The 16,962-nt window shown below is 39.9% G+C and overlaps 1 protein-coding gene across 2 annotated transcripts in view; it reads left to right on the top strand.

Annotated features, from left to right (window-relative positions):
• Positions 1-8,188, top strand: part of Rim2 (replication in mitochondria 2) — a 70,299-nt gene extending 62,111 nt beyond the window's left edge. For both annotated transcript variants that reach the window (XM_053793796.2, XM_053793797.2), the window contains 2 exons: positions 731-920; positions 2,387-8,188. In XM_053793796.2, the coding sequence (XP_053649771.1) occupies positions 731-920; positions 2,387-2,465 (269 nt within the window). In that variant the 3' untranslated portion in view covers positions 2,466-8,188. The remainder of the gene's footprint in view (positions 1-730; positions 921-2,386) is intronic.
• Positions 8,189-16,962: the final 8,774 nt, after the last annotated feature.

Here is a 16,962-nt window from a genome sequence, read left to right as displayed (position 1 = left end):
GGGGAAGGATAAAGATTTCTTTTATAAGAATGGTTACCTATATCAATTAGTACTAAAATGCTATATTATGTTTGTGGTTGTAATACCAAGAAAACACTAGTGTGGTTGTTTCAAGTTCAACAATGTAAATTTGATAAATTTTCTCATGCAAAATATCAAAGCAATTTTTAAGGTTTTCAGTGATGCTGTATGTTAATATTTTATAACTGCCTGTTTACCCTTGTTAAACTGCATACTGCCACATTCAGTGATCGAGTGAAGTCTTGTAAAGGTTAATTATGTAATATAATCTATTGGGGAAGTGGAACAGAATTTTTCCCTTTTGAGTCATGCGTATCATAAGAGGTGACTAACATGCCGGGAGCAAGGGGCTATTTAACCCCTTCTGTATACATTACTAAAGTTAAAAAGAAGCTTTTGTTTTTCTTTTTGGGCCACCCCTGCTTCGGTGGGATATGGCCAGTTTGTTGAAAGAAGAAAGAATCTATTGTTCATCTTGTGATGAACTTTCCAGTAAGCTCCATGTTTTGCTGTAGCCTTTGCATGTGGCTGTCTAATATACCCTGGTAATTTTAGTTAGAGTATTCACTGTTTTGGTATAAAATACAATAATGAGAAAATGAGCTTAAATCAAAGTTTCTTTAACTAATGCAAGGAATAATAAAATAGCAGAGTTACAATATTCAGATCATTGTGGCATTGTAATATCGAGTCTTAATTTTTGTTGCAGAAGTAGCAAGAACGCGGATGAGAGAAGAAGGCCGCAAGTATCGAGGGTTTTGGCAAACTCTTGGATTAGTACTGCGTGAGGAAGGATGGGGCGGTCTTTACCGAGGTCTAGCAACACAACTTGTACGACAGATTCCCAATACTGCTATTATGATGGCTACATATGAGGGTGTTGTCTATGTCCTCACAAGGTAAACTATCAGTCAGTCCTCTGAGTAATTTTATTTTCAGATTGAAAACTTAGTCTGTTAAATCCAAAAATTGTCATTTAACATAAGAACATAAGAAAGAAGGAACACTGCAACAGGCCTACTGACCCATGCGGAGCAGGTCCATGTCACCCCCCCCCCTGGTTAGCCCAATGACCCCCCCCATCCTCCCCGGGTTAACCCAATGACCCCCCCCTCCCCGGATTAGCCCAATGACCCACCCAGTCTGGTCACCTCCACTCAAGGATGGAGCACGGTACCAGACCCAGCAGCACAAGCTAGTCAGGTCCAACTCACACCCACCCACACCCACTCATGTATTTATCTAACCTATTTTTAAAACTACACAACGTTTTAGCCTGAATAACTGTACTCGGGAGTTTGCTCCACTCATCCACAACTCTATTACCAAACCAGTGCTTTCCTATATCCTTCCTGAATCTGAATTTTTCCAACTTGAAACCATTGCTGCGAGTCCTGTCTTGGCTGGAAATTTTCAGCACGCTATTTACATCCCCTTTATTTATTCCCATTTTCAGTTTATACACCTCGATCTACGCCTTTCGAGAGAGTGTAGATTCAGAGCTCTCAGTCTATCCTCATAGGGAAGATTTCTGATACATGGGATCATCTTTGTCATCCTCCTCTATGTTTTCCAGAGCATTTATATCCATTCTGTAATGTGACAATCACAGAAAATATCTTCATAATTTAATTTGAATTTAACAGACAATCAGCTTTATGGTCACCCTATTTTCCCTATTATTCTGTTAAATAAAGGGTTAACTGTATCTTTAATCTAATAACATTATAAATTTTCTCAAAATGTTGTCAGTCCGTTGCATATAAGAGACTGAATTACAACCTCTACTCACTTAGCGACATACTCGTTTACCGACGACTCGGACTTAGAGTGGGCTCTCTGACCAGTATGTATACCTAAATAATGTATGTTAGAGCTGATTTCTTCTGTTCTGTTCATTACTAAAAATGTTATAAATGGTGCAAAGGTGACATTAAAACAATATAAAAAATGGTTGACACAAACTCACTACCATTATAGTATGCTCCTTGCTTTGCGACGAATTCGTTTACCGACGTGGTCTTAGGAATGAACTCCATCATTAAGTGAGGAAAGGCTGTTCTTAAAAATACATTCCTCATTTGTTACCACATTCACACTGAGAAACAAAGTGTGAAAGTATTCTTAGTAATGGAAAGGAATGTGTTGCCCATGGAGCATTACTATGGGTTAAATATATCTTAGGAACCAGAAAAATAATATCATGCCCTATTAGTAATATAATAGAAAAATTTATAAACTAGGAATAGGCAAACAGCTTCTTTATTGTTTTGTATTTATTCTGATATCTCACATCTTTTATTGAACTATGAAACAGTTATGAAAAATTGCAAGTTTAAGCTTTTATTTATTTTTTATTGTACAGGCACTTTGGTGAACATGACAGTGAATTTTACGAAGATGATGGTTATGAGGATGACATGGACGATAACTCGGCAGAGTAGCATTGCATATTCAACTATTCTGTTTTGTGCTGACCTGCTGATAATGACTTAAAACAAAAAAAAGAAGAAAAAAGTTAAACTGAAGTATATGATATACTGTATAGCATGGTATCTTTGGAGGTTTTTAGCTAAATTTAATATAGTTTCAATGCAGTGCTGATGAATGGTTTTGTCCATAATGTGGAGTCTGAGTAGAATTTACTCCCTGAGAAAAGCATTCACCACTTAGTAAGTTACTGACCAATTTTGAAAAAAAAAATCCAGGCCCATGTTTGCCTCTGATTTATATGAAACATAAGTAAATATGTGACCTGAACTGCAGCATCCCCAATGTTTCTTAGAGTGCAGATATTATACTTCCCACTTCCAGGACTTCAGTTTGTAAATACACACGTACATGTGCGCGTTTGCTCTATTAAGTAACTAGCTGAATATAATTTTATTCAGAAGTATTTTGATGTATAAAAACCTCCTTTGAGTAAGTGTTCATTGCTTCATTTTTTTTTTCAACTCCTCGGCCATCTCACACTGAGGCAGGGTGACCCAAAAAAGAAACTTTTACCATCATTCACATAATCACTATCTTTGCAGAGGCACTCAGATACAACAGTTTAGATGTCACTCCAAACTGCCAGTATCCCAAATCCCTCATTTAAAGTGCAGGCATTGTATTTTCCGTCTACATGACCTAAGTCCAAATATTTTTTCAGTAATTTCAGGTAAAGTCCTTTTTTCTTACTCAGCACTGCATTACATACGTAATGAGTGACTTTTAGCACTACTTTCTGTTACTAGTTTATAGATGTTATGTCATGTGACTAGCTGGTGTAAAGTAAGCAATGAGAGGGTGATAGGGTCATATCTCACTTGAATGAGTAGTTAGTTTCCCAGAAATTATAATGCTGGTGAAAGTTTCTTGGTCCAAGGAATTGAGCTATCATACTGTGTGGATATAATTTGGTTGTCTCCCATTCTCCAGGTGCTTTATTACCCTTGCAGGTTTAGTGCTAAATTTCCCCATAAATATACAACTCCATTTTTTTTTTTCACGTCAGCTGTTTAATGAGATTATTTGGTAATGCTGGAAGCGGGTGGTTAATGATAAACTTTTTCTTCGGAGGCTTCTTTGTTTATTGAAAAGTGTCGTGGTGGGTACACAGGCTTGTGTGTTGTGCCCATGGCCCGGGCAGGGCCATCCCACGAGAGAGAGCTAGGAGTAAGGCCTTGTGTCTTCCTGCTAGGCTTCTGTGTGAGTGAGAGCGAGGCAAGGGCAGGCAGGCTGGCTTGCCCACCGAGAGGCTTGGTTGTTCTTCCAGTGCTTCAAATTTGGAGGATGGGGCCAGTTCCACCCCATCTTCTTCAATAGCTTCTACTGGTATAGGTGGAGGGGAGATGTGTGTATGCACATTTTTAAAGACTTCAATATTAACAACTGAACCTTCTAACTGGTTAGAAGATTCCTGTTCCATCTTGACACCAACCAGATACTTCAACTGAAGAGAGTAGAATCAGCGATGGTGGTACTGGTAGTAAGACTGCTTATAATGCTCACTCACACTCCACAATCTGTTGTTGTTGATGATGATGATGTGGTTAAGGGAGGTATGTATCACCATTTATAAAAAGGGATTATTTGGTGTTCTGGTAGCGGGGAGTCAATGATAGATCTTCTTCGGAGGCTTCTTACTTTATTGTTAAGTCGTGGTGGGTACACAGGCTTGTGTGTTGTGCCCATGGCCCGGGCAGGGCCATCCCACGAGAGAGAGCTAGGGGTAGGCCTTGTGTCTTGCTGCCAGGCCGCTGTGAGAGTGAGGCAAGGGCAGGCAGGCTGAAGTGGCAACACCTATAGGTGGCAGCACCAGCATGGCGTGAAATATGAACTAAGCTGGCAGACAGCATGGGCTGTCTGTGCAGACAGTACAGGCTGTCTACATAGGCTCGGCCACCTACCGCGCGTCGTCCCGACGTGACAATACTGGTGGTAAAGAAACTCGGTCTCTCTCTCTCGTAGGAACAGGGCACAGAACACAAAATAAAAACATATATATATACATATGGACATGGAAAAAAAACTTCCTACAGGGAGGGAAGAAAAAAACATGTGGGGTGTGCTAAACATCGTGGTCAAAGGCAGTGAGCGTCGATGGGCATCACTGCACGCCTTCCTGCATCTGGACAGATACTGCAGCACAGGAGACATCGCTGCGGCTGAGCTGTGACGTAACAGGGTACGGTCTCCTCTGGAACGGTGAAGCAGTCATCGTAGGAGTCGCTGCAGGTTTCACTCAACCTGGGGCACGACATGCTGGTGCCCTCGAGTGAGGCGTCGACAAAACTCGGCAACTGGGCAGGACTTCTGGCAAGCGACTCAGGAGGACACTTCTCGACTGGTACTGTCGCTGGGCTGTCACTGCCGGCGAGCGTGGAGTGAGTTGTGGAGCGAGTCGTGGCAGAGACGACTGGGCGAAACATCTGGGAGTCGTTACATCATACACCAGACTGCAGTGAGCGAGCTAGCAGTCAAAGTGACATCATCTTTGTGCAGGCTGCTCACTGAAGCTTGTGACACGAGGCTGACACAGCGCTTGCCGACAGGGCTAACTGCGGCTTGGCGAGTATCATTCTCTCGGCAGTTGGAGTTATAGCAGAGGCTAGTCTAAGTGTCCCCAGACTTGTTTCTCTACATATAACTGCACTCTGAAGGTCTGGAGGTGAAGTGAAACAAATCTTGATGGGAATCGTAGCAGGAACGATTCTGCTGAACATCATGAGCGACGAGCATAAGAACTTTCTGTACAAATGGGGCTCATACGCTCAGAGCTGACTGATAACTGTCAAACGCACTGGTCACATCGGGTGACTTAGCACAGTGGTGCTACTCAGGTCTGGCCGCAGACCTCACTGGACACACGGAAACTTTACATACACCCGCGGTACATGCTGTACACTAACATGTGAGAACACTGACTGAGAGGAATTAATTAGCACACGACATATATCTTCTCTCAATCTTCTCGACAATACTGAAACAATTACAAGAAACACTCGATGTGACATCATGTGATGTCTCGAGGTGACGTCAGGCAGACATCGTGAGGTCATGAAGTCGGCAGCAGCATCGGTGAAGTCGGGCAGCATCGTCGGTGACGTCAATGTGATGCGGGCAGCAGACCACAGCACGTGGCCTGGGACATCTGGTAACTCACGTGGTTTGTAGATCCACGTGATGTCGTGATCCACGTGGCGTCGTGATCTACGTGGCATGCTGATCCATGTGGCCTCGGGGACTTGGATACAGAGTTCTGGCAATGAATCACACGAAAAACAGCAGAAAACACAGCAGAGGGAGTGAGTAGTGGTGAGTGGTGTATGGTAGTGTGGTGGCGAGGAGCGTGGGTGAGTGTATGGTGAGGGAGCATCTGGCCATTCCTCCTCCTCCCACCCACAAACACAGGGAAACACACTGGACGCAGAAATCACCACGAAACTCACATCTGGCTTGCTGAAACAGCTGTGCTGAGCTGAACAACAACAGCAACATACAAGTGACGCTGAACACGTGACTTGAGAAACAGCGTTGGACTCTGTAGCGTGGGGTCACGCTCGAAGAAATTCGGTAAATTTCGGCTGGATCCTGCTTGTACCTGTGTCTGGATGCTCAAACGTGCAGACACGACATCAGGATAACTCGTTGAGAGACTGATGCTTCTTGTATAGGGTGATGAAGTGAAGAACTTCATTCCTTCCTTCCTCTCTGGGCAAACACACTGCTGCGACCACCGCTTTCCACCATTTACAAAAAGAGATTATTTGGTGTTCTGGTAGCGGGGAGTCAATGATAGATCTTCTTCGGAGGCTTCTTACTTTATTGTTAAGTCGTGGTGGGTACACAGGCTTGTGTGTTGTGCCCATGGTCCGGGCAGGGCCATCCCATGAGAGAGAGCTAGGGGTAGGCCTTGTGTCTTGCTGCCAGGCAGCTGTGAGAGTGAGGCAAGGGCAGGCAGGCTGAAGTGGCAACGCCTATAGGTGGCAGCACCAGCATGGCGTGAAATATGAACTAAGCTGGCAGACAGCATGGGCTGTCTGTGCAGACAGTACAGGCTGTCTACACAGCCGTCTCTCACTACGTCTGTTAACCATGTGAAAAAGTACATTTAATATCCATGCCTTTATTTCCTAAGGAGACCTGGAGATGGAGAAATAGTGTTGCACTCTGAAGGAGGGATGGGGATATTTGCAGTTTGGGGGAGGATCTTAACTATGGGATCGGTACATCTCTGGCATGACAGTGATGGATTGAATGATGGTGTATTTTTTTTTTTTCTTTTTTTTTGGTCACCTTACCTTGGTAGAATATGACCAGTGTGTAAAAAAAAAAAAAAGTAATGTGACTAATGTAACAGTAATCTAAATTATGTACATGTTTAAGAAAATGGTGGTGAATGCTTCCCCAGTGTTTTGATTTTGATATTTTAGATATAATCGGATTAATGTTTTGTGGTTTCGTTTTTTCTATTCTCATTCTCAACAAATTAATGCCGTAGCACAGATTCTGCACATCAGTGCTCAATACCGGTAATAACTTTGTAATTTGTTTTCCATGTATTATTACAGGTTCACAGAATGATCCTTGACTTGTATATTTTTCATGTCTTCCAGTAATTTTTTTATTTCTTTTTTTGTACTTTTTGCCAAGCCAATTAAGGTGCTTAAAAGTTGTTCCTATGACAATGGTTGGACTTTACAGTGATATTTTCTTGTAATGTCCTCCTCTGAATATACGTACCAGTTTTTTCTTAGTAGCTGAATGTAATCTGGTAGCCGAGGATAATCTGTAGGTACTTTTGTGGTTTACCTTTGATAGAGTACCTAATTATAGTTTCATTATGTGACTATAATAAATAAAATAAAAAATTTCTTCTGTAATATGTAGCACTGTATATTTTTCCCAGGAAACATTCAGTGAAAATTTACCGGTAGCTGTACAAATTAGACATTTAAATTTTTATATCATACCCAATGTAATAATTCAGTTATTGAGAGTTCAGTTAAAAATGCCTTGTGATACTGAATACAAGTTTTATTAATTGTTATTACAGCCAGGCTTTTCCAGCACCTTGTAAGCTCTTCCACATAACCTGTTTGACTGTGGATGATAAGTAGTCACCAGTAAGAACTTTCTGGGCAGAGTGATTATAAAGTTATTTCTAGATTTGTTGTAGTAATATAGAAATTATATGCTTGGCAGATTATACCTGTTGGTAAAATATTAATAATATACTTGAATTATTGGGCTTATTAGTCACAAGACAGACTATAACAGTTGCTTAAAATCCCAGTAGTTATAAAAGGCTCTTAGACTATGAAGCTTACACTTACCTAGGAGGGTACCACTTCAGATAGAACAAGGCACAATTTAGATGTTGCCATTTGCTTGCAAGCTAACTTTTGCTGGTGACAAGTAAGCAATCTTGTTACATAGATGCAGTGTACCATATATTACTGGCCATAGACCTAGAATAAGACTGGGAAGGAGGGGGAGAGGTGATACTTTTGCTACAGTAAGATTTTTTAACATAACTTCAGGTAAAAGTTGGGTATACTTTCTCACAGATGGGAGAAAGTCAGGTTTTCTTCTTCAGCAGTCATCACGTGTGTTGTTTTCATATCACAATGGGAGTCACAAGTCTAGATAGAAGGAACTAAATAAGCCATTTTTGTACTCCCCAATGAAAATGAGCTAGTCATTGCTGTACCTACATCAGAATGCATTTTTTTTTTTTTTGTAAATTTTGTGATAAGTAATAATGTTTGTGAGGTAGGACTCTCATGGCAGCTTGTACACATCGCTACACTCTTCCTCCCTTTATGGGTGCACCCAAGATGTATGTACAGCTAGTCTCTGCTGTACCAGAATTTGTTTTAATAGTACCTGTGGTGTGTCAATTTAAATATTGCATTAATCATGGTGAATGTAAATTAAGGTTCTAGTACCACAGCTTAGAGGACAGTCATAAATTTTAGCAAAATACTGTAACAGTTATCAGTCTTGTCTGGTACCCTGTGTAAATAAACATTGTATTGCAGATTTTTTTTTTAATTGAATTAAAAAAAATTTAACATTAATTTCATTTGAAAAAGGATACTGCAAGTCAGTCTCAAGGCACTTAGCAAGCTTTATAAAGTGAGTAAAACCAGTCCAAAGATTCAGTTGGACTTGTCACACCACCTCCAATGGCCCTGGGGGGGGAAGGGGATGCATTGCAACCCATCACTAACAACACTGTGATAACATGCAAAGGTTTCTTTATTTTTTTTTTTTTTAAAGGGGTATTATTACTAGGCCTATTTAGTAAATAACCTCTATTAATGGCCAATAATATATGACTAATCTATTTTGTGCCTTTGGTGAAAAACAAGAAGTTTAAAATACAGAATGTAATATCAGATAAGGTAACAAAAAAAGGCACAATACCGTGACTGGAATGATATATTGGTTGCTTTTGGCTACTTTGTATAAATGTTATTTTTTTACACCGAAATTTATTCAAGTGATCTCGATTTTCTGTTCTTAGTAGATCTGTTTATGGCAATGACCAAAATACGTGTTATAATGATTTTAGTTGGTACTATTCAGATTATGATTTTGTAGTGAATGCTATTTCATTGCATAAAATCTATTTGCAGTGCCATTTGAAGATAAACTAAAATATTGGTTAATCCTATGCAGTACTGCCAAACAATTTAGTTACTGTGTTAATCTGATATAGATTATTTTTCATAGAAGTACAGTAGCATGTTTAGTTGAAAGAAAAATAGATTTGCTACTCATTATTTATGCGCTATATTCTTTGTCTAGTCGCACACATTCAGAGATGTGGCTGTGAATGTTACAATTGGTTTAGACATCTTTGGAAAATGAGGTGTCTGGAGCAATTAAGAGAATTTCAGTTTAGTAAAGACCAATTACTGATCCACAGGTATTTTGAAAATTAATAATGTCAATTTGCTGAATTATCTGTTTTATCCTGAGTGTATTTAAATAATGCTTTATACTTTTGGAACAGTAGTTTGTTTTTAGTGAATTTGATTGTACAGTAATATGCATTTCTCGGGTTGTGACAAATTTCCAAAAAACATTTGTGAATGAGAACTTTATAAAAGTTCCATGATAATATTACGTTAATAATGATCAATATTTATTTGCATACTGTCTTGACACAAGTTATGTCATTTGTGGAAATTGAAAGTGTTTTATGAATGTACAGTGAAACCTCCATTTAACAAATTTCGTATTTAACACAGAAAAGCTGTAGCTGAGCAAATTATTCAATCCAGAATTGCAGTTATGATTATGGGAAAAAGTCTTGTCATTCATATTTAACGAACATCCCCTGCCCCACCCTGTTCCCCATCCAATAGTCTGTTAAATTGAGGATTCACTATATTTTCATTAGTCAACTTTACAGAGGATGAAAGTGATGTGTGGGGGGGATTGGGGGTATGGGTTAGAGGCTTCAACTCTATTTTCTTTTGGTATATAGCTGTATTATGGTTTAAACTGGCTGTGACTCCTTTTGATGATTAACACAAGGAGAGATCAGACTAGTAATGGATGAATGCATTTTTTTTTTTTGTGTCAAGGTTCCTCAATTCATCACTTTGTTTGCTCAACAATACCTGTTTAGTTATGATTCCAAACTAGTTTAGGTGTTATTTATTACCCGTGCCTGCCTGTAGGCGAGGGTGAGTTTTATCAAGTGTGACTTATAGTCAATTTAAATAGTGAATTCTATGGATGTTTACATTAATTCACTCATTTTTCACTTGCATTCAGCTGCCCTTCATAAGTCATAGTAGCTCCTTTAATAGTGGCCAGAGTGGCCCAGGTTGGACTTAGGAATTCAATTAAAAAACTTCAAGTCCTTAAGGGCACCAATGGTTTAACTGCTGTAAAATGAAGTGAAGTCTACTATCTGCACTAGTCGGTGACAAGCAGTTGAAAGTAGATTAGTGAACCACTTTGTGAACCATAGCTGTATGACCCATTCAGGAGTAGCTCATGGTTTTGAATAATAAAATTAATTTCCAGATGAAATATTTCCTCAGCTTTGTACATGACAGTACTGAAGTTGTGGTGGGAGGAAACCCACTTTATATGAATGCCTCTGTTAGTGACAGTTGCAACACCTCCACCTGTAATGGAGCTCTACCTACTCATGGAAATGTTCACATAATTCAGTTGTGGTTAGACAAGACTGAGTAGTTCTGCTGTAGTTACTCTGCAGGTCTTGACTTAATTAACATTGGGTTTCATTAGATTATTTCAGCTTTTAAGGATGCTCCTAGTATTTTGAGAATTTAGCATTGATTATATAAGGTCCTTGCATGTGTCAACATGATGACAAAAATGGTAATATTTATGGCTGTTTTCTTACATTTGCACAGAGCCAAATCCTGTTGTCTTTTTATAAAATCATTGTATTAATTTTGAATGGTTAAATTTTAAGTGAAATTTTGTATAATTTGAAAAGTTCTAATGCAGACTCCATACTTTCTTACAACTTGAATAATCTTGCACTTTTTCATGTATTTCAGAAAGAAAAGTTTAGTGTTGTGGAATATTTTGGTTATAGAATTATGGTAAAGTGAAAGTCCACAAAAGTACTCATATAATTTGAAAACATGGTTATCACATATTGCAGATTAATAAGAATTTTTATTTCTTGATTCAGGCATATGGTTAACATAGTGCTTACACAATTGGTGCCAAAATACATCTTAAATTTGAAGGAATAATGCTTGAAATGTGTGTTCATGTGGTTGATTTCTGGCATAAGACAACCATAGTCAAATAATGTTTTCATTATAGCCTACTTTAGTGATATAATTTTTTTCCATCTTTATAAAGGTTAGTTATCATTTGTCTCAATATATTCACGTTTCTTCTTCTTCTTTCAACACACCAGCCGTATCCCACCGAGGTGGGGTGGCCCAAAAGGAAAAACAAAAGTTTCTCCTTTCATATTTAGTAATATATACAGGAGAAGGGGTTACTAGCCCCTTGCTCCTGGCATTTTAGTCGCCTCTTACAACACGCATAGCTTACGGAGGAAGAATTCTGTTCCACTTCCCCATGGAGATAAGAGGAAATAAACAAGAACAAGAGCTAGTAAGAAAATAGAAGAAAACCCAGAGGGGTGTGTATACATATGCCTGTACATGTATGTGTAGTGTGACCTAAGTGTAAGCAGAAGTAGCAAGACGTTGAAATCATGTTTATGAGACAGAAAAAACACCAGCAATCCTACCATCGTGTAAAACAATTACAGGCTTACGTTTTACACTCACTTGGCAGGACGGTAGTACCTCCCTGGGCGGTTGCTGTGTACCAACCTACTACCTAGGATATTCACGTTTCTTTTATGTAAATTAGCTCATCCCTAAGTGGTATAAGAATCAATGTTGAGGCTGTATTGCACATAGTGCTGGCCTCAAAACAGTCTTGATATGCTGTTTAAAGGAAAAATCTGTGCATTTGAACACCAAAATCTTCATGTACAGAATGGTACTGCAATATTTTAAAGGTCAGGTAGAGTTTTCACATTTTAACAGTAACAGGTGGCTGAAAGCTGAATATACAGTAGGTCAAGCTATGTAAACTACTGTACTTGCACAATATTCACAAAGTCTGTGGACATTTGAAATTAAGTGAAGATTTGTACCTGAAATTGGGATGCATTTTCTTTCAGATAAACTCATGTTATGCATATGTGTGTATATAGGTGTTTATATATTTGTTGACATTGTAGCTTTGTAAATATATTGTATAATAGAGAAGTTTTATGCAGTTTTCTTCATTCCTTCCTAAACTACTACATGTATAAATAGGGAATTATTAAAAAAAAAGTGTTTTTATGGGTTATACAGCACTTGGGTATTGGAAAACAGTAACCCTGCAGTGGGTCATACAGAGCCTGGGAAGTAAAAAGTAATGTTTCATCCAAGGAAGGGGAAAAGAATTTTGTCTCGAGGGAGGCACTCTGATACCAGAGGGGGGGGCTCTTGGTCAAATGAGTTGGTCCTGACCTCCCCTTCCTTTGAATCTGATGGCCTGCTCCCCCAGGTGCTGTATGATCCCTGGGCGTTTTCATCACGAGAGCAATCATCACGGACTACCCCTCAAGGGAGGTTCCTTGATGCTGGTGAAGGGCTCTTGATCTAGGGAATTGAATCCGCTCCAGTTCCAGTTCCCTGAATACCTTACATCTCCCTTTGCCCACCCCCCTCCCAAAGGCGCTGTATAATCTCTATGGGTTTAGCGCTCCCCCATGATAATGTACCAACTTTGACTAATTTGCACTTCCCTTACTGTCTAGCATTATTATAATCAAAGAAAGTCAAGCATTGTACCACTTTCCAGTTAGCTCTTGTGAATAGGATAATCTGGAGGTGGCCATGTGGGTCTTGTATCCAATACTCTGATGAGAGAGAGTACTGTTTTCCCCATAACCATCGATGTTGAATAGTTGACCATTATTATTATTATTATAATCATGGGGAAGCACTAAACCCATAGGATTATACAGCATCTGTGGGGGGGGAAAGATGTGGAAGGTATTCAGGCTTAATTTAGGGAACTGGAGCACAGAATAGTTGATCAGAAATGGAAATGCAGCTGGACTGAAAATAATGCATTGGCAAGTAACTGAGCAGTGAAGCTGCCAACAATTTAATACACTGGGACATTGCTGGAAAATTAGAATTTGACAGTCTAAGGAGATTTGGAAAGATTCTGAATTGCAGAATGTGCAGAGAAATCTGCAAGTTCATTACCTAGAACACTAAATTTTTAAGGGACTCGGGCCACTGGTAGTGCTAAGGGCTTACAGCTGATGAACTCGGGCTCAGTCGTGGGTGAACGAGTCATATTAGCAAATCTAATGCCTGCTGCCCTTGCTCACTTACTGGTCAATATCTAGGTGTTTGTCAACTGCTGGAGAGGGGATCCTTTATGCTGATGAGGGACTACTGATTCAAGGAGAGGGACCTATCCTCTTTCTTTTGTTCAAATGTGCCCCTCAAGGGAGGTTCCTTGACGCTAGTGAGGGGCTCTTGATCTAGGGAATTGGATCTGTGCTTTGGTTCCCTGAATACCTTCCACCACCTACCCCTACCCCCACATGCTCTGTATAATCTACGGGTTAAGCGCTCCCCCATGATTATATGTAATAATAATATAGTTCAAATCTGATTGCCTCCTGTTCAATCGCATTCATAATAATATCTATTTCTACAAGTGCATGTACCAGGTATACAGGCCTAGTTGACATTGACATACTATATAGAAAACCTCAGATGCTGTATGCTGTATAGCCCTTGTGGCTTAGCACTTCTTTTTTGATAATAATAATCAGGTGCTGTATGGCCTAATGGGTTTAATGCTTCCCAATTATTATTATTATAATAAAAAAGAAGCACTAAGCCAAATGCTTCATAAGATTAAAATAAAACTACATACTGCTGTACTTTATGAATTTTTTGCTTCACTCTAGTTCTAATGTACATTTAATATATCACATTGCATAAATCACATTCACTAACCTAATTTCACACCACGTAACCCATGATGGTAGGTTCTTTACTCTGGATGGGGTGGTGGGCAGGGATTATGTTTTTTTGTGGTCAGCTTCCTCAGGTTGGTCAAGATATGTAGAGACCAAATTAAACACCAGAATATGAGCAGGCTGGCTGAGCTGCAGCTGATGTTTGCTTGACCCTCACCGAATACCTCGCCACCACCAGACTGTGGAGAGTGATGCAAGACCAACCAGATTTCAATGTAGCCAGCACTGACCCTGTTTGACCCGTGTCCTACCAAAATAAAATGTTGGCCACCTGCTGGCCGCAACTCCACCGGCCTACTTAACTTCTTGGCAAGTTTGAAGAGAGTTTACATTATTATTATAATCAAGGGGGAAGCGCTAAACCCGGAGGATTATACAGCGCCTGGGGGGGATGTGGAAGGCATTCAGGCTTAATTTGGGGAACTAGAGCACAGATCCAATTCCCTAAATCAAGAGCCCCTCACCAACATCAAGGAACCTTCCTTGAGGGGAAGAGAGTTTACAAGTCACTATGCATGACAAAACACACAAGGTTTGATCAGTGTTATGGCCAAGCTGAACCAATGCAATATACAAATTTACATTTATGGAAATGCACTGAACTTGTAGATTATCCAGCACCTTGGAAATGGAAACCAATCATCGTCGATATGAAAAAGAGAAAGTTCCAATTCCTTGGATTAAGAGCCCATCAATATTAAGACACCACCTTGAAAGACTGAGGGGACAAAACTGACCCAGTCTCTTACATCATGAGTCACTCCATTAACACGAACTTATTAACCGGTTAATAGGGTTTAAAGCCTATTGACTACACAAGGGTCATTATTGCTGGACGTAAATCTACCAGGCAAGAATAATTCAATACTTAATACAGGAATTAAACTCTCAGAGTAAACTAAAAATTACGCACATCTCTGTGCATATAACCTATCACGAGTTTATTAAACGATTACATGTATAGTTAAAAAAAAAAAAGCTAAATCCTCGCGGGTCATACAGTATAAATTAATAATAGTTTAGAATTGTGTAGTAAAAAGGAAAAAGTATTGTTTACAGATGAAAGCTGTAGTTTACCTGGAGAGAGTTCCGGGGGTCAACGCCCCCACGGCCCGGTCTGTGACCAGGCCTCCTGGTGGATCAGAGCCTGATCAACCAGGCTGTTACTGCTGGCTGCACGCAAACCAACGTACGAGCCACAGCCCGGCTGGTCAGGAACCGACTTTAGGTGCTTGTCCAGTGCCAGCTTGAAGACTGCCAGGGGTCTGTTGGTAATCCCCCTTATGTGTGCTGGGAGGCAGTTGAACAGTCTCGGGCCCATGACACTTATTGTATGGTCTCTTAACGTGCTAGTGACACCCCTGCTTTTCATTGGGGGGATGTTGCATCGTCTGCCAAGTCTTTTGCTTTCGTAGTGAGTGATTTTCGTGTGCATGTTCAATACTAGTCCCTCTAGGATTTTCCAGGTGTATATAATCATGTATCTCTCCCGCCTGCGTTCCAGCGAATACAGGTTTAGGAACCTCAAGCGCTCCCAGTAATCGAGGTGTTTTATCTCCGTTATGCGCGCCGTGAAGGTTCTCTGTACATTTTCTAGGTCAGCAATTTCACCTGCCTTGAAAGGTGCTGTTAGTGTGCAGCAATATTCCAGCCTAGATAGAACAAGTGACCTGAAGAGTGTCATCTTGTCTCTTGTCAGCAGATTACAATTATATATATATATATATATAACACGTCGGCCACTTCCCACCGAGGCAGGGTGACCCAAAAAGAAAAAACTTTCATCATTCAACACTCACCATCATTCATGCAAAATCAGTCTTTGTAGAGGCGTTCAGATATGACAGTTTAGACGTCCCTCCAAACTGCCAATATCTCAAACCTCTCTTTTAAAGTGCAGGCATTGTACTTCCCATTTCCAGGACTCAAGTCCGGCTAACTGGTTTCCCTGAATCCCTTCACTAAATATTACCCTGCTCACACTTCAACAGCTCGTAAGGTCCCCATCACGCTTGCTGGAAGTTCAAGCCCCTCGCCCACAAAACCTCCCTTACCCCTTCCCTCCAACCTTTTCGAGGACGACCCCTACCCCGCCTTCCTTCCCCTATAGATTTATACGCTCTCCATGTCATTCTTTCATCCATTCTCTCTAAATGACCAAACCACCTCAACAACCCCTCTTCTGCCCTCTGACTAATACTTTTATTAACTCCACACCTTCTCCTAATTTCCACACTCCGAATTTTCTGCATAATATTTACACCACACATTGCCCTTAGACAGGACATCTCCACTGCCTCCAACCGTCTCATCGCTGCTGCATTTACCACCCAAGCTTCACATCCATATAAGAGTGTTGGTACTACTATACTTTCATACATTCCCTTCTTTGCCTCCATAGATAACGTTTTTTGACTCCACATATACCTCAATGCATCACTCACCTTTTTTCCTTCATCAATTCTATGATTAACCTCATCCTTCATAAATCCATCCACCGGCACGTCAACTCCCAAGTATCTGATTATTATTATTATAATAAAAAAAGAAGCGCTAAGCCACAAGGACTATACAGCCCCAAGTATCTGAAAACATTCACTTCTTCCATACTCCTCCCCAATTTGATATCCAATTTTTATCTAAATCATTTGATACCCTCATCACCTTACTCTTTTCTATGTTCACTTTCAACTTTCTACCTTTACACACAAAAATAAAAAAACAAAATACAAGGAACAATTCAGGAAAATTAAAAATAATTGATCTCGATTTTTTATAGTTTCATCAATAAATGTTTAGTAGACACATTAACAGACGTAATTTAACCATTTTCACATTGAAAATTATTTACAATTCTTTATCTTATTCAT

This window comes from Cherax quadricarinatus, chromosome 65 (genome assembly GCF_038502225.1).
Source record: "Cherax quadricarinatus isolate ZL_2023a chromosome 65, ASM3850222v1, whole genome shotgun sequence".
NCBI classification, from domain to species: domain Eukaryota; kingdom Metazoa; phylum Arthropoda; class Malacostraca; order Decapoda; family Parastacidae; genus Cherax; species Cherax quadricarinatus.
The sequence above is the reverse complement of the archived record's forward strand: the minus strand, read 5'-3'. Positions and strand labels throughout refer to the sequence as shown.